General features: G+C 52.3%; 3 protein-coding genes across 3 annotated transcripts; 2 read left to right on the forward strand and 1 right to left on the reverse strand.

The window, feature by feature from the left end:
• Nucleotides 1-3,716: 3,716 nt before the first annotated feature.
• On the forward strand, nt 3,717-4,547 carry PODANS_2_5450 (uncharacterized protein; the record flags this gene model as incomplete). Its single annotated transcript, XM_001911270.1, has 2 exons — nt 3,717-4,450; nt 4,523-4,547. 2 exons carry the CDS (start codon nt 3,717-3,719, stop codon nt 4,545-4,547), a joined length of 759 nt encoding a protein of 252 aa, XP_001911305.1.
• An 851-nt stretch (nt 4,548-5,398) lies between these two features.
• Nucleotides 5,399-6,055, forward strand: PODANS_2_5460 (uncharacterized protein; the record flags this gene model as incomplete). The annotated part of the gene is made up of 2 exons (XM_001911271.1): nt 5,399-5,730; nt 5,860-6,055. 2 exons carry the CDS (start codon nt 5,399-5,401, stop codon nt 6,053-6,055), a joined length of 528 nt encoding a protein of 175 aa, XP_001911306.1.
• Nucleotides 6,056-7,246: 1,191 nt separating this feature from the next.
• PODANS_2_5470 (uncharacterized protein) lies at nt 7,247-12,028 on the reverse strand (the record flags this gene model as incomplete). Its single annotated transcript, XM_001911272.1, has 4 exons — nt 7,247-7,416; nt 7,483-11,624; nt 11,686-11,875; nt 11,962-12,028. 4 exons carry the CDS (start codon nt 12,026-12,028, stop codon nt 7,247-7,249), a joined length of 4,569 nt encoding a protein of 1,522 aa, XP_001911307.1.
• Between the last annotated feature and the right edge of the window lie 2,270 nt (nt 12,029-14,298).

Below are 14,298 nucleotides of genomic sequence, written 5' to 3' on the forward strand. Positions count from 1 at the left end.
GGCAACTTGAGGTTATTCCAACTCGGCTGATCATCAACAACTACGGTGACCCAACGCTCTGGGTCACTTTCGTTACGAGCTCGCCTGGTCAGCCCTGGTATTTCAGCTGGTATTGAAAGGTTTGCCCCGCAAAACCGCCGCGGAGAGTCGGCCCAATGCGGTTAGACTGTTGGTTTTACTGCCACCCTTCAACCGTTTGGAGTTGGAATCTTGACTTCTTTTCTTTTCGCTTTCCAACATCGATATTTTGATCTTGTTGTACTTCAACTTCACGGGGTTACCGATGCAGCAATACATCTCGTGAGAGCTTCATGTTTCATTTCCATCAATTGGCCGGAGCGTATTCAGCTGGAGTCGGTTCCCAATCCGGAAGTCATGGCGATACATCGCGTATTCGCGGCAACACATCAACTGCCTGTGACCGCAACTTGGAGTCCCTGATCTGGCTTAATTCCGATGCATCACAGGGCCACCTTCACGCTACATCCCCTATGAAACACCTCTACGACTTTGCCGTCGTTTATTCCAAATGGCGGAGGCACAAACAAGCCGATTGCAAGATCGCCGTCACCCAAGTTTGGTACCAGCGCATGTGGTCAGCAGCTCTGCAGCAAAAGGGCGCGGCGCGGGGGGAAGCATTGCGAGCTATTAACCGACGCTGCCTCGGATTAGTGTTTCGATCTCGTCGGAAGCGTACCTATGCCACATCTTCGTACATACAGCCGAAGAAACCGTCGGATGCCGCCTTTGTCAGCTGTACCATCGACGTTGGAGTAGATGACCTCTATCCCAATTGTCGTCAGCGGATTCAGAACCCGAACACCGATCTTTGCAACACCGAAATCCGATCATCAACCTGTTGTGCATGCTGTCACGATGAAGTCAAATCCTAGTTGTGATCCCGTCGCTGCCTGTGACTCCCAGCCGATATGTTTTTCGCACTAAAAGATTACCCATTGGGGCGCAGCTGACTATTCTCTACCAGGACATGGAACTACCTAGTTTTGTTTTCCATCTTACGGCCCAAGCTCTCGTCGTCGGCAGCTATGACGTGTCGGCGTTGAACCCTCCTGTTCATGGGAACATTCGAGCCCGGGAGATCCGCCCCAGTGGACGCCAGGGACTTCGCTAACGAAGCCCATGATGCCTAAACAGGAATCTTGTTCGTGCCTGGGTCGAACTGCCTCTCCCACATGGCCCCAGGCAACAATATGCTGTCAAAGGAGATGCAATATCTTCACCACAGTGAAGACGTCAAGGCCGAAGAGCGAGACAGTGCCGTCACCGACATCTGGCCCTCATGGAATCAAACGAAGAGCCCACTGCGCATACCCGGATCGCCCAGGAAAACCGGATGCCGAGGTAACATTGCGTCGATACGAGCTTCTGGTCATGCCGTCAGGCTATCGAAAGTTCTTTCTTGTCACTGATAGAATCCCTCCAAACAGGCCGAGGGGAAGCACGTGAATATTGTTCTCAACGTTGAAGAAACTCAATGTGAAGCTTGAAGAATACTTCGGAGCTAACAGCTTTGGGGACGATATCGTCAGCAACTCACTTACATCCGGTCTTGGCGCAAGCGGGAGATCTCCGAGTCGAAAAGTCTTGGCTTTCCATTCTTAACTACGACAAGCTTTCTCCCAGTCCGCTACCAGACTTGGGACCCGCCGTTCGGCCAACAAGCCACTCCCTCCCTTTCCTCAACACCGGTAGTCAATTGCACCCTGCCGAGTAGGTTGGTGCCACGCGCAATATTCTCACTAAGCCCTACGCATGGCTAATATCGGGTGTCACGTCAAACTAGCACCTCTAGCGTGACACAGGCGAATCAAGGTATGGTCTAAATAATGCTAGGGCACGGTAGAAGAGCCCTGTAGAGCTCATCGACTAGGCCCATGTCCCCCTGAGGCGAGTATTCCGTTAGCTTCCAGGCAGGTATTCATTGCCTGTCTTCGATGAAAGGTTTCGCCCCCAAACAAATGAACACTTACAGATCAGCTGTGTAATTGTTCATGCAAGGACGTTTCCAGAGCCGAAATGTGGCGGCGGCAGAGCACGCAGTGCACATTGCAAATCAGGGATCGGTCGACACGATCGAAACAAGCTTCCGGCTTCATTATGGCCTGGCTTTGGAGGCTGTGGCACAACAACACCACGGGCATGGACATTTTAGTGGCCGCGGAGAAGCCAAAAGATTCCAACTTTGATGTTAGAGATGAGGTAAGCGACAATGTTATTGGCTGTGAATGCTGATCGGATTCACAAAACAGTGAGGGAAATACCACACGCACATCTAGATATGAGGAAGCAACCAATATCAGTGGACTTGATCTCTAGATTGGGAAGGCGACACCACAACACAGAAGAGTCACAGACTTGATATCTTGCATATCGCAAGGGTTCTCCCGTGACAGTCTCGGGGGGCGGAATCGGCTGTGATTGGGCGCCAGATCAGCAATTGAGGCTGAAGCAGGTAAGCCTTGGCTACATGATAGTACATATTCACATAACCATCAGGAGAACAGGAGTGGGTTTGAGGACGTCCAGAGAGGGCATAGGTGAAAGGAGGTTGCCGTCTCACCTGCAAAGATCACTAAACCAGCAGTGATTGGCAGAACAGTGCATGCTCTGGCTGTGTTTAGTTGACCGGATTACTCAACCCACTGGCTCTACTATTTCATTCCCGCACATGCTGCAAGGCCCCTGGAACCGATCTTACTCGATTTTCCCTCCAGTCTTTTGTTAGGTAATACTTTGGTACATGTGAAAACAAAGATAGGATCAACTTTCCACCATTTGACCCCGGGCTAGGCAGGGATCTCGGAAGTGGGTGTAACGGTTGCTGAGTTAATCACCATTTTCCACGTTGCGGAGACACACCCTTCTTTTTACTTGGCTACCTAGAGTAAACCCCGGACAATCGCACGGGGCGGCATTCTAGCGTACGGCGGTAGCTGCAAGCAAAGGACATCCGCCTCCCGAAGCTGTCATCCTGGGCGTCATGTTCTTCCCACACCTGGCTACCTGGCTGCTGCTTTACCTACACAAACTACTTAGCTGGTATGTCATCATGGAGGGGGGAGGAGGAGAAACGAGGGGTGATTGTGTGTGTTACTTCCAGCCACTCCATGTACGTAGAAAGGAACCTCGGAATTAAGAAGCGGGTATAAACTTGGGGGTGGTTGTGATGAGGGGGGGGGGGGGGGCGGAAGAAACTGGGTTACAGTATGGAGGAATATAACTTGAAGCTCCCTCCCTCACATGGAAGTTCGGATTCGGCTCGAGGGAGATTCAGCAAACAAGGTTTTGGTATAGCTATAAAAATATTGAAGTTGTGTGTTGAATACTGGGACATACTCTACCACTTACTACATCTTACCCTTTTTTCTTACGAGTTACCCAAACAAGATACCAACCACCATTTACTTCCAACCAAAAATGGCAGACACTCTAAAGAGGACATTCCATGGTGAGTAAACCCCCTGCCAAGACTTTGTCATCAACCCCAACCTGCCTTACCTCACTCACACCCATCATCATCATCATCACCATTGTATCTTTCCCTCCCATTCGGAGGGACGGGAAAGCAATATACATGCATACACTTTCCTGACATCAGCTAACAACCACCCTTTTCCCCCACAGGCTGCCTAACCTGCCGCAAACGCAAAGTCCGCTGCCTCGGCGGCTCCCCCTCCTGCCAAAACTGCTCCCGCATGAACATCACCTGCCACTCCTCCTTCGAGACCAACCTCCGCATCAGGGTGTCAACGCCCACAGGACAAAAACTGGTGGACAACAGGCCTGCCCCCCCTATCCGGGGACCTCGCCGTTGTTTACCGCAACCCCCGGCGGCAGCACCAGCACCAGCGTTTGACCACACCCACCAACACCAACAAAACGAGACCTATCCCTCCATCACGTTCGAACCTCACTTTTCGTCGTTTTCCCTGTCTCAATCACCACCACCACCACCGACAGCGGGTTATGGGCAGGGTCAGGGTGGTGGATTGGCTGTTCAAGTCCCACCACAGTATACCACCACCACTACTCCAGCAGCGGTTTCGATCCCTAGTTTCGACAACGGGCTGTACAACTGGAACAGCAGCTTTGACTTTTCGTGTGTAGATCCCAGCCTTGACCCCGGTTTTGGGAATGGATTCAACAATGGGGTTTCGGCGGGGATGGTGAACAGCAGCAGCACGATGGGGTACGGGGATTTGATGCCTGGACTGCTGTTGCCGCCTGGGTTTGCTACTTCGGCGCAGATGCCTGGGTTGGTGGTGGTATCGTCGGAGAGTGACTTTGGTGGTGGTGGTGGTGGTGTTTTTCTTCCGGGGGGGCAGGAAGGGACGAAGGAGTGGGTTCCTAAACGGAGGAAGAGGAGTAAGAAGGTTGTTGAGAAGGAGGGGGAGGGGGAGGGGGAGGGGGGTGGGTGGTCGTATCACAGGTGAGTTTTGAAGAGGCTATGGATTCTTTTGGCCTTGTTGGTGGTGATGCAATCTGGCTAACAAGTCGATAGACCACAGCCTTACCACTTGGCATAGCCAGTTTTTTCTTGAAAGTCAACATAGTCCAGAAGGGCTCCAGTCACGGAGAAGGTATAAATTTGGTACCAGCTAGCTCATGCCATGATGCTCTGATGAGGGCTCAGCCATGGGAGACGACCACCCCGTGTGCTCAGACCAGAGCTTGCAGCATTTTTACCGCCTACCGCAGCGAGAGGGGACACATTGAGGATAACAGCGACACGGAAACCGAGGGAGAAATGATAACCGCCCCTCTTTCACGTTGGTGAAAGCAATGTTTTCCCGTTGCATGACATGATCCGCTGTTGAACTACACGCGAGCACCGATCAAGACCACCAGCCGGGCGCAGAAGGGAAACCAGTTCCACCAGTTGCCTTCGAAACTCGAGTACACGCAGCGGGGGCATCCGAGAGGTCAAGATACCAGGGAGGTTGAGGAGGAGTTGAGAAAGGTGGGATGGGATGGGATGGGATGGGATGGGATGGGAGGGGAGTCGGAATCCCGCGATCGAGCCATCTTAAAGTATGACTGTGAGAGAGACGGGGTTCGAAGCTGACAAGAAGAAGAGAGACATGAAGTGTGGTATATCAGACGAGATGAATAGATATAAACCTTTTGCAATTATCCGTGTTCTACAACTTGGCGCACACAGTAAAAATCGTTTGTTTACGCAACTTTACGTTTCAACCCGTTACGCCGAAATCAAATTTTAGCGGGGGCACACTTCCACTTATACATTTTTTCTCACCACCCGCTCTCCTCTCACTCACCCCACTACTCATATTAATCTCACTCACCACTCACTCTCACCATCCATACCTCCAAAATTCTACCCCCCTTTCACCCCCAATATTTCACACCCGCAAACATGACAAGAACCCTCCCAAACATAATCCTAACCGGCACCCCAGGCACAGGCAAAACAACCCACGCCTCCCTCCTAGCCGAGCGCACCCCCCTCCGGCACCTCTCCATCAACGACGTCGTAAAAGACAAGGGCTGCCACGAGGGCTTCGACGAAGAATACCAGTCCTGGATCGTAGACGAGGACAAGCTCCTCGACGCGATCGAGGAGCAGGTCAAGGAAGGGGGGTGGATCATCGACTGGCATGCCTGCGACCTCTTCCCCAAGAGCTGGGTTGACTTGGTGGTTGTGTTGCGCGCCGGGACGGAGGTGTTGTTTGATCGGTTGAGTAAACGGTAGGTTATCCCCTCCCCCTCCCCCCCTTCCTCTGGATTTGGAGGGTACATGTCTGGAAAGGGAGGGGGGAAAGAGTGGTGTGGGACAGGGCAGGAGGAAGATGAATTGATCGCTGACGGGAAGAATAGAAACTACCCCGACCACAAACTCCAAGAAAACCTCGACAGCGAAATCATGGACGTCCTCCTCCAAGAAGCCCGCGACAGCTACGACGAGGAGATCGTCGTCGAGCTCCAGTCCGGCGACGCCGACGAGCTAGAGGCAAATGTCGAGAGGATTGAGGCTTGGCTGGAGCAGTGGAAGAAGGATAATAACCAAAATTAACTTGTCTTTTCCTTATCAAAATTGGAGTTGGGATGGCATGGGGAAATTTGATGGGTCACATTTTTCACATGACGATTGGTTTTCAGTACCTTAGCTAAGGAAAGTAAAATTTTCAAAACCATGAGACACACATTCTCCCTGACTTAAACTGTGTGAAATATCAACATCAAGATGGCTGCAGCGAGTGAGTGAGTCGTCGGGCATCAAACCGTTCATCTCATATCAGAATGCATTAAACGAGGTTTTCAGTAAGATTTTATATGGCGTAATGATACATGGCAATTACCAAAGTTACAGCCACTCAGCTCGTCCAGAACCTATCAATGACAACAGACGATGATCTCAGCAACATCAATCATAGAATATTCAAAATCCTAAATCCTCTCCTTATATAAGAGGATTATCTATGCACCTTATACAACCCCTACTTCCTCTACATGCACCCACCCAAGCACTTCAAGTAAAAATCAAGAATAAAACCACGAAACCATCAATCATCTTTCATGCTCTTCTTGCTTCTACTACCTACACAACAACTAAACACCACACAGCTAGCTACAAGAAACAACACCCTTCCCCTCCTCTGTTTGGCCAAACAGAAAAAAAAAAGAAGAAAAAAAACAGAACCAATGCCCCAACCGGGCCAGCCAGCAGTAAAGCAAGCCTCTTCTTCCTCCTTCCCTCCTCCAACAAGTCTAACACCCAACAACAATTATCATATCTATTTAATATTTTTCCTCCCTTTACCAAACCAACCAACCCATCAATCCATCCATCTTCCAACGCCAACCCCCATCCCCCAACTGCCGACTCAACTTTGTAAAAAGGTATGTATTGTAATTTTATCCTCATGAAACCACCACTATAACAACACACCCCATATGTAGTGTATCCGTGGCATAAATTTTCACACTCACCCCAACCACCCCTACTTCTCTCAACTACTAACCAAACCACCTCACCCCCCGTTCCTGCGCAAGAACAAACCCCCCTCCCACCCCCCCTTCATCCGCTGTTACTCCTAGACTTCAGCATAACATTCCTGGCGGCGGGCGGCACCGGTCCATTATTCCCACTCCCATTCCTCCACGAACTCAACAGCACACTCGCCGGCCTCTGATGATGATGGCTCGACCCCCCCGGAGACGGCTGCTGTTGTTGATGAAAACCCAGAAACGAGCGAGGAGCCACCTAGGCGCTCGCCTGTATCGATCCCGGGCCCTCCTCCATCTCCTGAAGATCATTCATGCTGTGCGTGTCAAAGTCGCCCGCCTGCGACCCAAACTCGAGCTTCTCCTGCTGGGCAATAGCCTGCTGGGAGACAATCTCGGCCAGGCGCTTCAACCGTGGGGTTTGGAGCCCTATTCATCATTAGTTAGCAGACATTCTCACTTGTACCCTCACGGGAAAAAAAAAAAAAAACTCACAAGACGGCGTATAAGTCTCCAAAGCAGTAATCACTCTCGGCTCCGCAATCTCATACGGCCCGCTGTCGTCCATATCGACAGCCTGCAGCAGCAACACATCGCTCTTCTCCGTCACCCTCGACGCCACCGCCTTCATAATCTCGCCATTGATCGGCTGCTCGTAATCCGCCACCAGGTACTGGTTCAGCAGCTTCTGGATCTGGTTGGGCGACAGCATCCAGCAAATGTCCTGAATGATCTCGATGTCGTTGAGCGTCGCCTTCTTGAGCTGCAACAGCTTGGTCGCCTGCATCAAGTGCTCCAGCTGGAGCGTCCCCTCGGGCATGTCGTGGCTCTTGCACCACTCCTCGATACGGGTGATGTTGTAGTTGATCTGCAGACCACGCTTCCAAGAGAGGAAGTTGCGGCGCATGAGCAGATCGTTGAACGCCGTCACGCCAACAAGCCTGAGCAGCTCGGTGATGGTCTGGGTAATGATGGAATCCTCAAGGTAGTAAGCCTTCATGGCGCGGAAGACGCTGTTAAGAAGCGACAGCAAGTTATCCATGCTGTACGCGGGAGCAGAGTTGCCCTGCAAAAGCTTGCCAAGGAACCTGTTGTTTTCGTTCGTGACGAAGCCCGGCAGGGACTGCGACTCGATGATGGCGGGCACAATCATCTTGTTAAGCTTCTTCTTGAGTACCTTCATCCAGGTGTGGTAAATGTTGAACTCGAGACTCTCGAGATCGTGCTTGACAATCTCCAACAGGCGGTCATACTCGTAGTTGTCCGTCTTTTGGGCCTCGTACCAGTCCTCGGCGAGGAAGACAAAAGACAGCATCTCGTGGACGTTGGAGAGCCAGAACGCACCGGGGTTGATAGCCTCCTCGTCGTCGTGGTTCATCACCTCCTGCTGAATCGACTGCATGACGTTGGCAAGGAACCGCTCCGACTCCTTGACGAAGCCGTTGTTCCACATCTCGGACGTCACCAAGTTGATGAGATACGAAGGGAAAAGGACCTCCTTGTCGGTAGGGGCAGGGTTGCTGGATGGCGAAGGGATCTTGAGGTTGCGAATAAGGCCAATGGTGACCTCCTGGTTCAGGCCCTCCTCATCGGCAAGGAGACCTTCCAACTCCATCTCGATGCTATCAATACCGGGAATAAATGTCGAACCGGAAAGAGTAGTCTGGCGGTTCATGCCAGGAACAGCCATGGAGACAGGGCGGGGGTTGTAGGCCATGCTGTACCTATCCATCTCGCGAGGCTCTGCACCCGCACTCCGTCTCTTGGGCTTCTTGGACGACACCAGATTGATGAGACCGGCCGGCGCAGCAGACGCCGGTCCGTTCCCGTTGACAAGCTCGCCGTTGACGGGAGCAGCTCTTCTAGCCTGCTCCAGTGCCTCTTGAAGCTCAGCAATCTGTTGCCTGAGCGAGTTCTTCTCAACCTCGGACTGCTCGCTCTGCTGGCGCGCAGCCTCAAGCTCCTCGTTGGTAGCGCGGAGGCTCTCCCGAAGTTGTCGCTCCTCCTCTTGCATCCTCTTCACATTCGCCGTCGACTCCTCAAAGCTAGTCTGCAGCTTCTTCATCTCCGCCTCCATAGCCTCCAGACGAGCAGCCGCAATACCAGCCTGGTTGGCCTCAGTCTGCAGCTCCTTCGTCCTAGCCTCCAGAGCATTGTGCCTATTTCTCCAAATGGCAACCTGCCCTTCATAGTTCTCCACCTGCACCTTCAACTCCTTGTTCTGCGCCTTCATGGTACCCAAAGACTGCGTCAACTCAACGACCTTGTTCTCCAGCTTGTAAGAGATCTGCTTCAAGTCACGAGCCTCGGCACGGACAACCTTGTACTCCTTCCGAGCAGTCTTGCCACGCCACAAGCTCTGCACAATGACAATCTTGCGGCGGTAGTCTCTCCAGGCACGAAGCTGTTGTCTCGAGCGCCAGTTGCGCTGAATGATAAGAACAGCGTTGCCAACCCGGGTCTCCATGATCTCCTTGCGGCGCAGATAACCCTTAATAGCGGCCTGAGCGCGAATGACATCGTTGCGGATAACGAGGAACTCTCTCCTCTGCTTGAAACCACGCCAGTTCTTTTGGATGGTAACCGCAGCCCTGATCGTCCGCAGCTCCTGAGCCTCCTTGCGGGCCCTGTAGCCCCGGAAGAGAGCCTGGAAGCTGACAATGGCACCCCTGGCAGCAAGATACTTCTTGCGGTAGTACTTGGCCTTGAGGTTCTTTTGAATGAGAATGGCGCAGTCGTTGAGACGGGTCGTCCTCAGGTTCTCCAAAAAGGCAAGCATACCCGCCCTGAAGAAGATCTTGGTCAGACCCATCTGGTACTTGTCCATACCCGGGGCCACCTTGTTGGCGCCGAGGGCCTTGGTCAGGATGGCATCGGCCATCTGCCTAATTTCCGAGGTCCATTGCTGCGACGGCACCAACATGTAGTACCGCAGCGCAAACTCCTCATACGTCCACCTCGTGGGGTAACCCGCACAACTAATACGGACTGTTTCGAGAACACCGCAGGCGCGGAGCTGGCTGAGAACCATGGGGCCCTCAAACTTCCACGCCTCCTTGGCCTCGTTGGGCTTGATACATCTGATGTAGTGCACATCAGTGCTGTTGATGGTGGTCATGAGCTCGATCAGCGAGGACTTGAAGATGCCTCCCAGAGTGGGCTTGCGGTTGACGGCGACGCCAATTCTCCTACCGGCCGCCGGCTTCACCGCATTAGAGCTTGCCTGGGCGAGGTCCTTCTCCCGCACCGCCGACGCGGCATCCAACACCTGGCCGAGGAACGCATTGGTCGACGCGCGCAGTACCGCCATGTGTTCGTCGGGAACCGTGTCACGGTTCTTTTCTATGAAACCGTCCGACTCATACGTGACGTCGATGGCATAGTGGCAGACGGTGAAAGACGACTTGCCGAACCTTGGCTTCTTGTAGAACTTGTGCTTGTCGGCAGCATAGTTGTGGTGGAGCTTGGTGACAAACTGCTCATCAGATCCCATAGGCAGCCTGGATTCTTCATCAAGGAGAGAAAGAATACCGAGCTTGCCCTCAATCAAATCGATACAGGGCTGGTTATCCGCGAAATCAATAAAGGTCCAGTCGATCTTCTCCCTAAGATACTCCTCCTGCTCAAGCTTGAAGACGTGCTGGTTGAACTCTTGCTGCAGCTTCTCGTTGGCATAGTTGATGCAGAACTGCTCAAACGAGTTCTTGGCGAAATGTTCGAAACCGTAAATATCGAGCACACCGATAAACGACTTGACCCTGCTGAGAACCTCCTCGGTCGCCAAGCTCCTGTTTATAATCTCCACCAGCCAGTCGAACAAGCTAGAGTAGATGAACTTGGCCACGGAATCCCTGACAACGATAGCCTGAGCTTGCGACAGGTTCGAAGTGATCTTCTCGCCACGAGTGACAAGCTGCTTCTTGACAATCCACTTGGCAAACTCGGGGGCATCAATACCGAGAATCTCGCAAGCCTTGACCAACGATGGCTCCGTCGCAGCGAGCACGCTTTCCGTCCTGGACGCCCCGATCTTGACGTTGCCGAGGTGGAGCAAACCAGCAAGCAGCTTAAAGATCTCGGCCTGCTCGCCCTCACTCACACCAATCGTCGTCAGCGACTGCTTCGTCGCCTTGAATTCCGCCTTGTCGTCCACGCCGTCAATCGTCGGGGTGTTGCCCTGGTTGAGGTAGTCAAACTGCTCAATAGGCAGCAGACCCAGCTCCTGGCGCTCCTTGTCCGTCACACCGGCTACGAGCTGGTAGAAAATGTGATAATTCCTCTCCTTGAGCGGCTGGAAGACCAATCTCGACCGTTCCAGCAAATATGTCCTGATCTTAGCTCCGATAATATTTGTTTCCTTGTCGAACATGATTTCAATGTACTTTCCGAACCGCGAGGAGTTGTCGTTTCTCGTCGTCTTGGCGTTACCGAAGGCTTCCATGATGGGGTTGGTGGCCAGGATAGCCTCTTCGGTCTTGCTCATCGCCTCTGGGCCCTTCTTTGCCCTCGATCCCGGGCTGTCTGATGGATGTCTTGTCGCGAAGTATCGCATGATGTACTTGGCGCTGACAGTTTTACCAGCACCGGACTCACCAGACACGACGATGGTCTGGTTCTTGTTGTCGCGCAGCATGTCCCTATTCCCAGCGTCAGCCAACCGCCTGTGTCCCAAACCTCGCATCCACCGCGGGTCCCTACATGAAAGCTTCCTCAGCAATGGCAAACAGGTGAGGAGCTTGTGTGGCTCTCTGCTTCCCGGCATATACTTGCACCATGCCAGGTACGTAGAGGGAATCGACGCGAGCAAAGGGGTTGGTTGCTATCAGCACAATACCGGAGTATGTGTAGATCTCTTTTTGGAGGTATCGAAGGCGAATGGCCTGCAGAACTGTATTCCGGCAAATATCGTCAGCATGCTGTTGCCTCGTGCCATCTCTCCATCCTCCACCGCCATATCATCTTTGGGCTATTTACCGGCAGGCTCGTTGAGATGGGAAAGATTTGTCAAATCATCGCTGGCTTCGAGCATGGTAGGGTTCATCAGAGGAGGTAAGGACGGGTCGTTGCCGGACTGGAGGGCCTCCAGCGAGACCTCAAGTTCCTTGGTCTGCAAACACAACAGAAGTCAGCGTTTTGGATGAGCTTCCAGCGAGTATCAAAGCTGCCTACCTCGTCATTTTCTAACCGGAAGATGAGCTTGACTTTGTCCCCATCTACCGTCTTCTTGACAACCTCAGACGCAACCCAGCCCTCGGTTGCGTCGGGCTGCCACGCTCGCGTGCCAACATCATAACTCTCAGACATTGGATGTGGTTGTTTTCTGGTCTTGAGCTCTCCCTAGCTTTGAATGTGGTATTAAAAGAAGAAGTATGTTGGGAAAAGAATCCAGTTATTACTGGAAGCTGTCGCCTGGAGAAGAAAGGATGGCCAGTATTCGCAGCTGGAGGCGGGTACCGTGTGCTGGGAGGTGGTTGGCTGGCTGTGTTATTTGGTAGGTTGGTATTCGTCGTCGTCGTGGGTTACGGAAGCCGGGGCGAACACGCAACTGGCGGAAGGCACTGTGCTGAGCTGTGCTGGGGGGGCTTGGCTGAGAAGCACTGGCTGGCTGCAAAAAAAAAAAAAAGGGCGCTGGCAACTAGCGGGTGATGCGAATCAAGTTGGAGGCGGAGCGTCTGCCTTTGAACTTGAAGGCATTCATGAGTAGGTGGGAAGGGAGGAATTAACGGGGCTGTTAATTGTTAATTAGCGGTCACTAGGTTTCGGCGGTCGAGGAATCTCCGCTTTCCCTTCTCTTGTCTGGCACTGACAGCAACAAGCCTAGGTACTAGACGATGGCCCTTGGGTTGTGGTGGAGTTGGATGGCCGCTGCAGAGTGTCGTTTGTCTCTTGCTGCAACTTCTTCTTCGTCGTCGTCGTTCCGGGCTCAAGAAGTGAAGCTTGAGAAAAGGTTAAGGAAGACAAAACGAAAAGGAAACCCGTCGTTAGAGTTTAGGGGGCTGAAAAAAAGAGACAGCGTGCATGGACTGGCGCACTGTAGAATGCTCGTTGATAGGTAAAGAGGAGAAAGACAGTGGTATCGCGTCGGTACGATTGGATTGGCGGGGGGGTTGGACAGGGCGGGCACGGACTCTCCAGTGATTCTGGGGCACGCCTCTCTCTCCATGTTCTTGTCTCACGACCCCCTATTTTTTTGTTCTTGTTAAACTTGGGAAAAAGGAAGAACAAAAAGAAGAAGCCACACATGAATAAACATTCTCTCCATCCTGTCAAATACCTTCCACCTATGGCCCCCTCAAACCATCCAACCTCACCTCACCCCTCAACCATCCCAGCCCAAACCTAACCCCCAACAAATCCCCAAACAGCCCAGCTTGGAGATGCCTGTCTTGCATTTGCCATCCTCATGCCTTTCACAAGGGAAATCCTTTATACTCTTCGTTACCGCCTACCACCCGCCTTACAGATGCCCCCCCTTTTCACAACCAACCAACCCGACCCCATCTTCAAAAAGGGGGCTCGTTCGTTCAGCATTGGAATCCAGTGGAGCAAAAAAGCTGATGCACATCCCATATGCAGGGGTTACAAAGTAGTTTCCCCCCCCCTCCACATCACTAACAAAAGCGGGGACATCCCCTTTCTTTCTCTCTCTGGGCAGTTTGATAGAAAACCATGCTTTGTCAAGTGAGCCCTAACCCGCCTCTGTGTTTCAACCTCTTCCATTTCCAACCGCTCAAGGTTGTTGTTTGTTATACAGCATTATCTAAATATCCAACAACCGCGAGATATTGAGTTGGTTTTGGCTCAGACGCGGGCTCGGAAAACCACCCGGTCTTGTATATGGAACCCACCTACTGACGTCGTCCACCCGTGGTCTGGTCATATTTCTCCCATCACTTTCAACAACACTCTCAATATGGTTCAAAATCACAAAAAAAAACCCTTCCAACCACCTCCCATAAACAAAGTGGACATGTCTCATCCCATGCGAAACGCCCTCCAAAATTCTCCGGTAGGCCAACTGGACTTGGCCTGTTCGGCGTGGGGTGGACGCACCTTACCAAAGCACGCTGTTGCACACTCGATCCCGTCATTTTTCAGGGGTGCCCTCCACCACCTCACCAAGCACCCACTATCCACAATCCTCACCGCTTTCTCGTTTCCCTTTTCGCTGCTGGCCGTCTTGTTCACCTAGCCCTGTGGAATTTATACATGGCATTTATGCACTCTCATTCTCACAGGCTCAGTACATAAAGCCATCATCGTTGTGAATATCAAAAGTCATGTTATTCTTGATCTCTAACCCCCTATCTT

The sequence above is a fragment of the Podospora anserina genome, chromosome 2 (assembly GCF_000226545.1).
Source record: "Podospora anserina S mat+ genomic DNA chromosome 2, supercontig 2".
Classification (NCBI taxonomy): Eukaryota; Fungi; Ascomycota; class Sordariomycetes; order Sordariales; family Podosporaceae; genus Podospora; species Podospora anserina.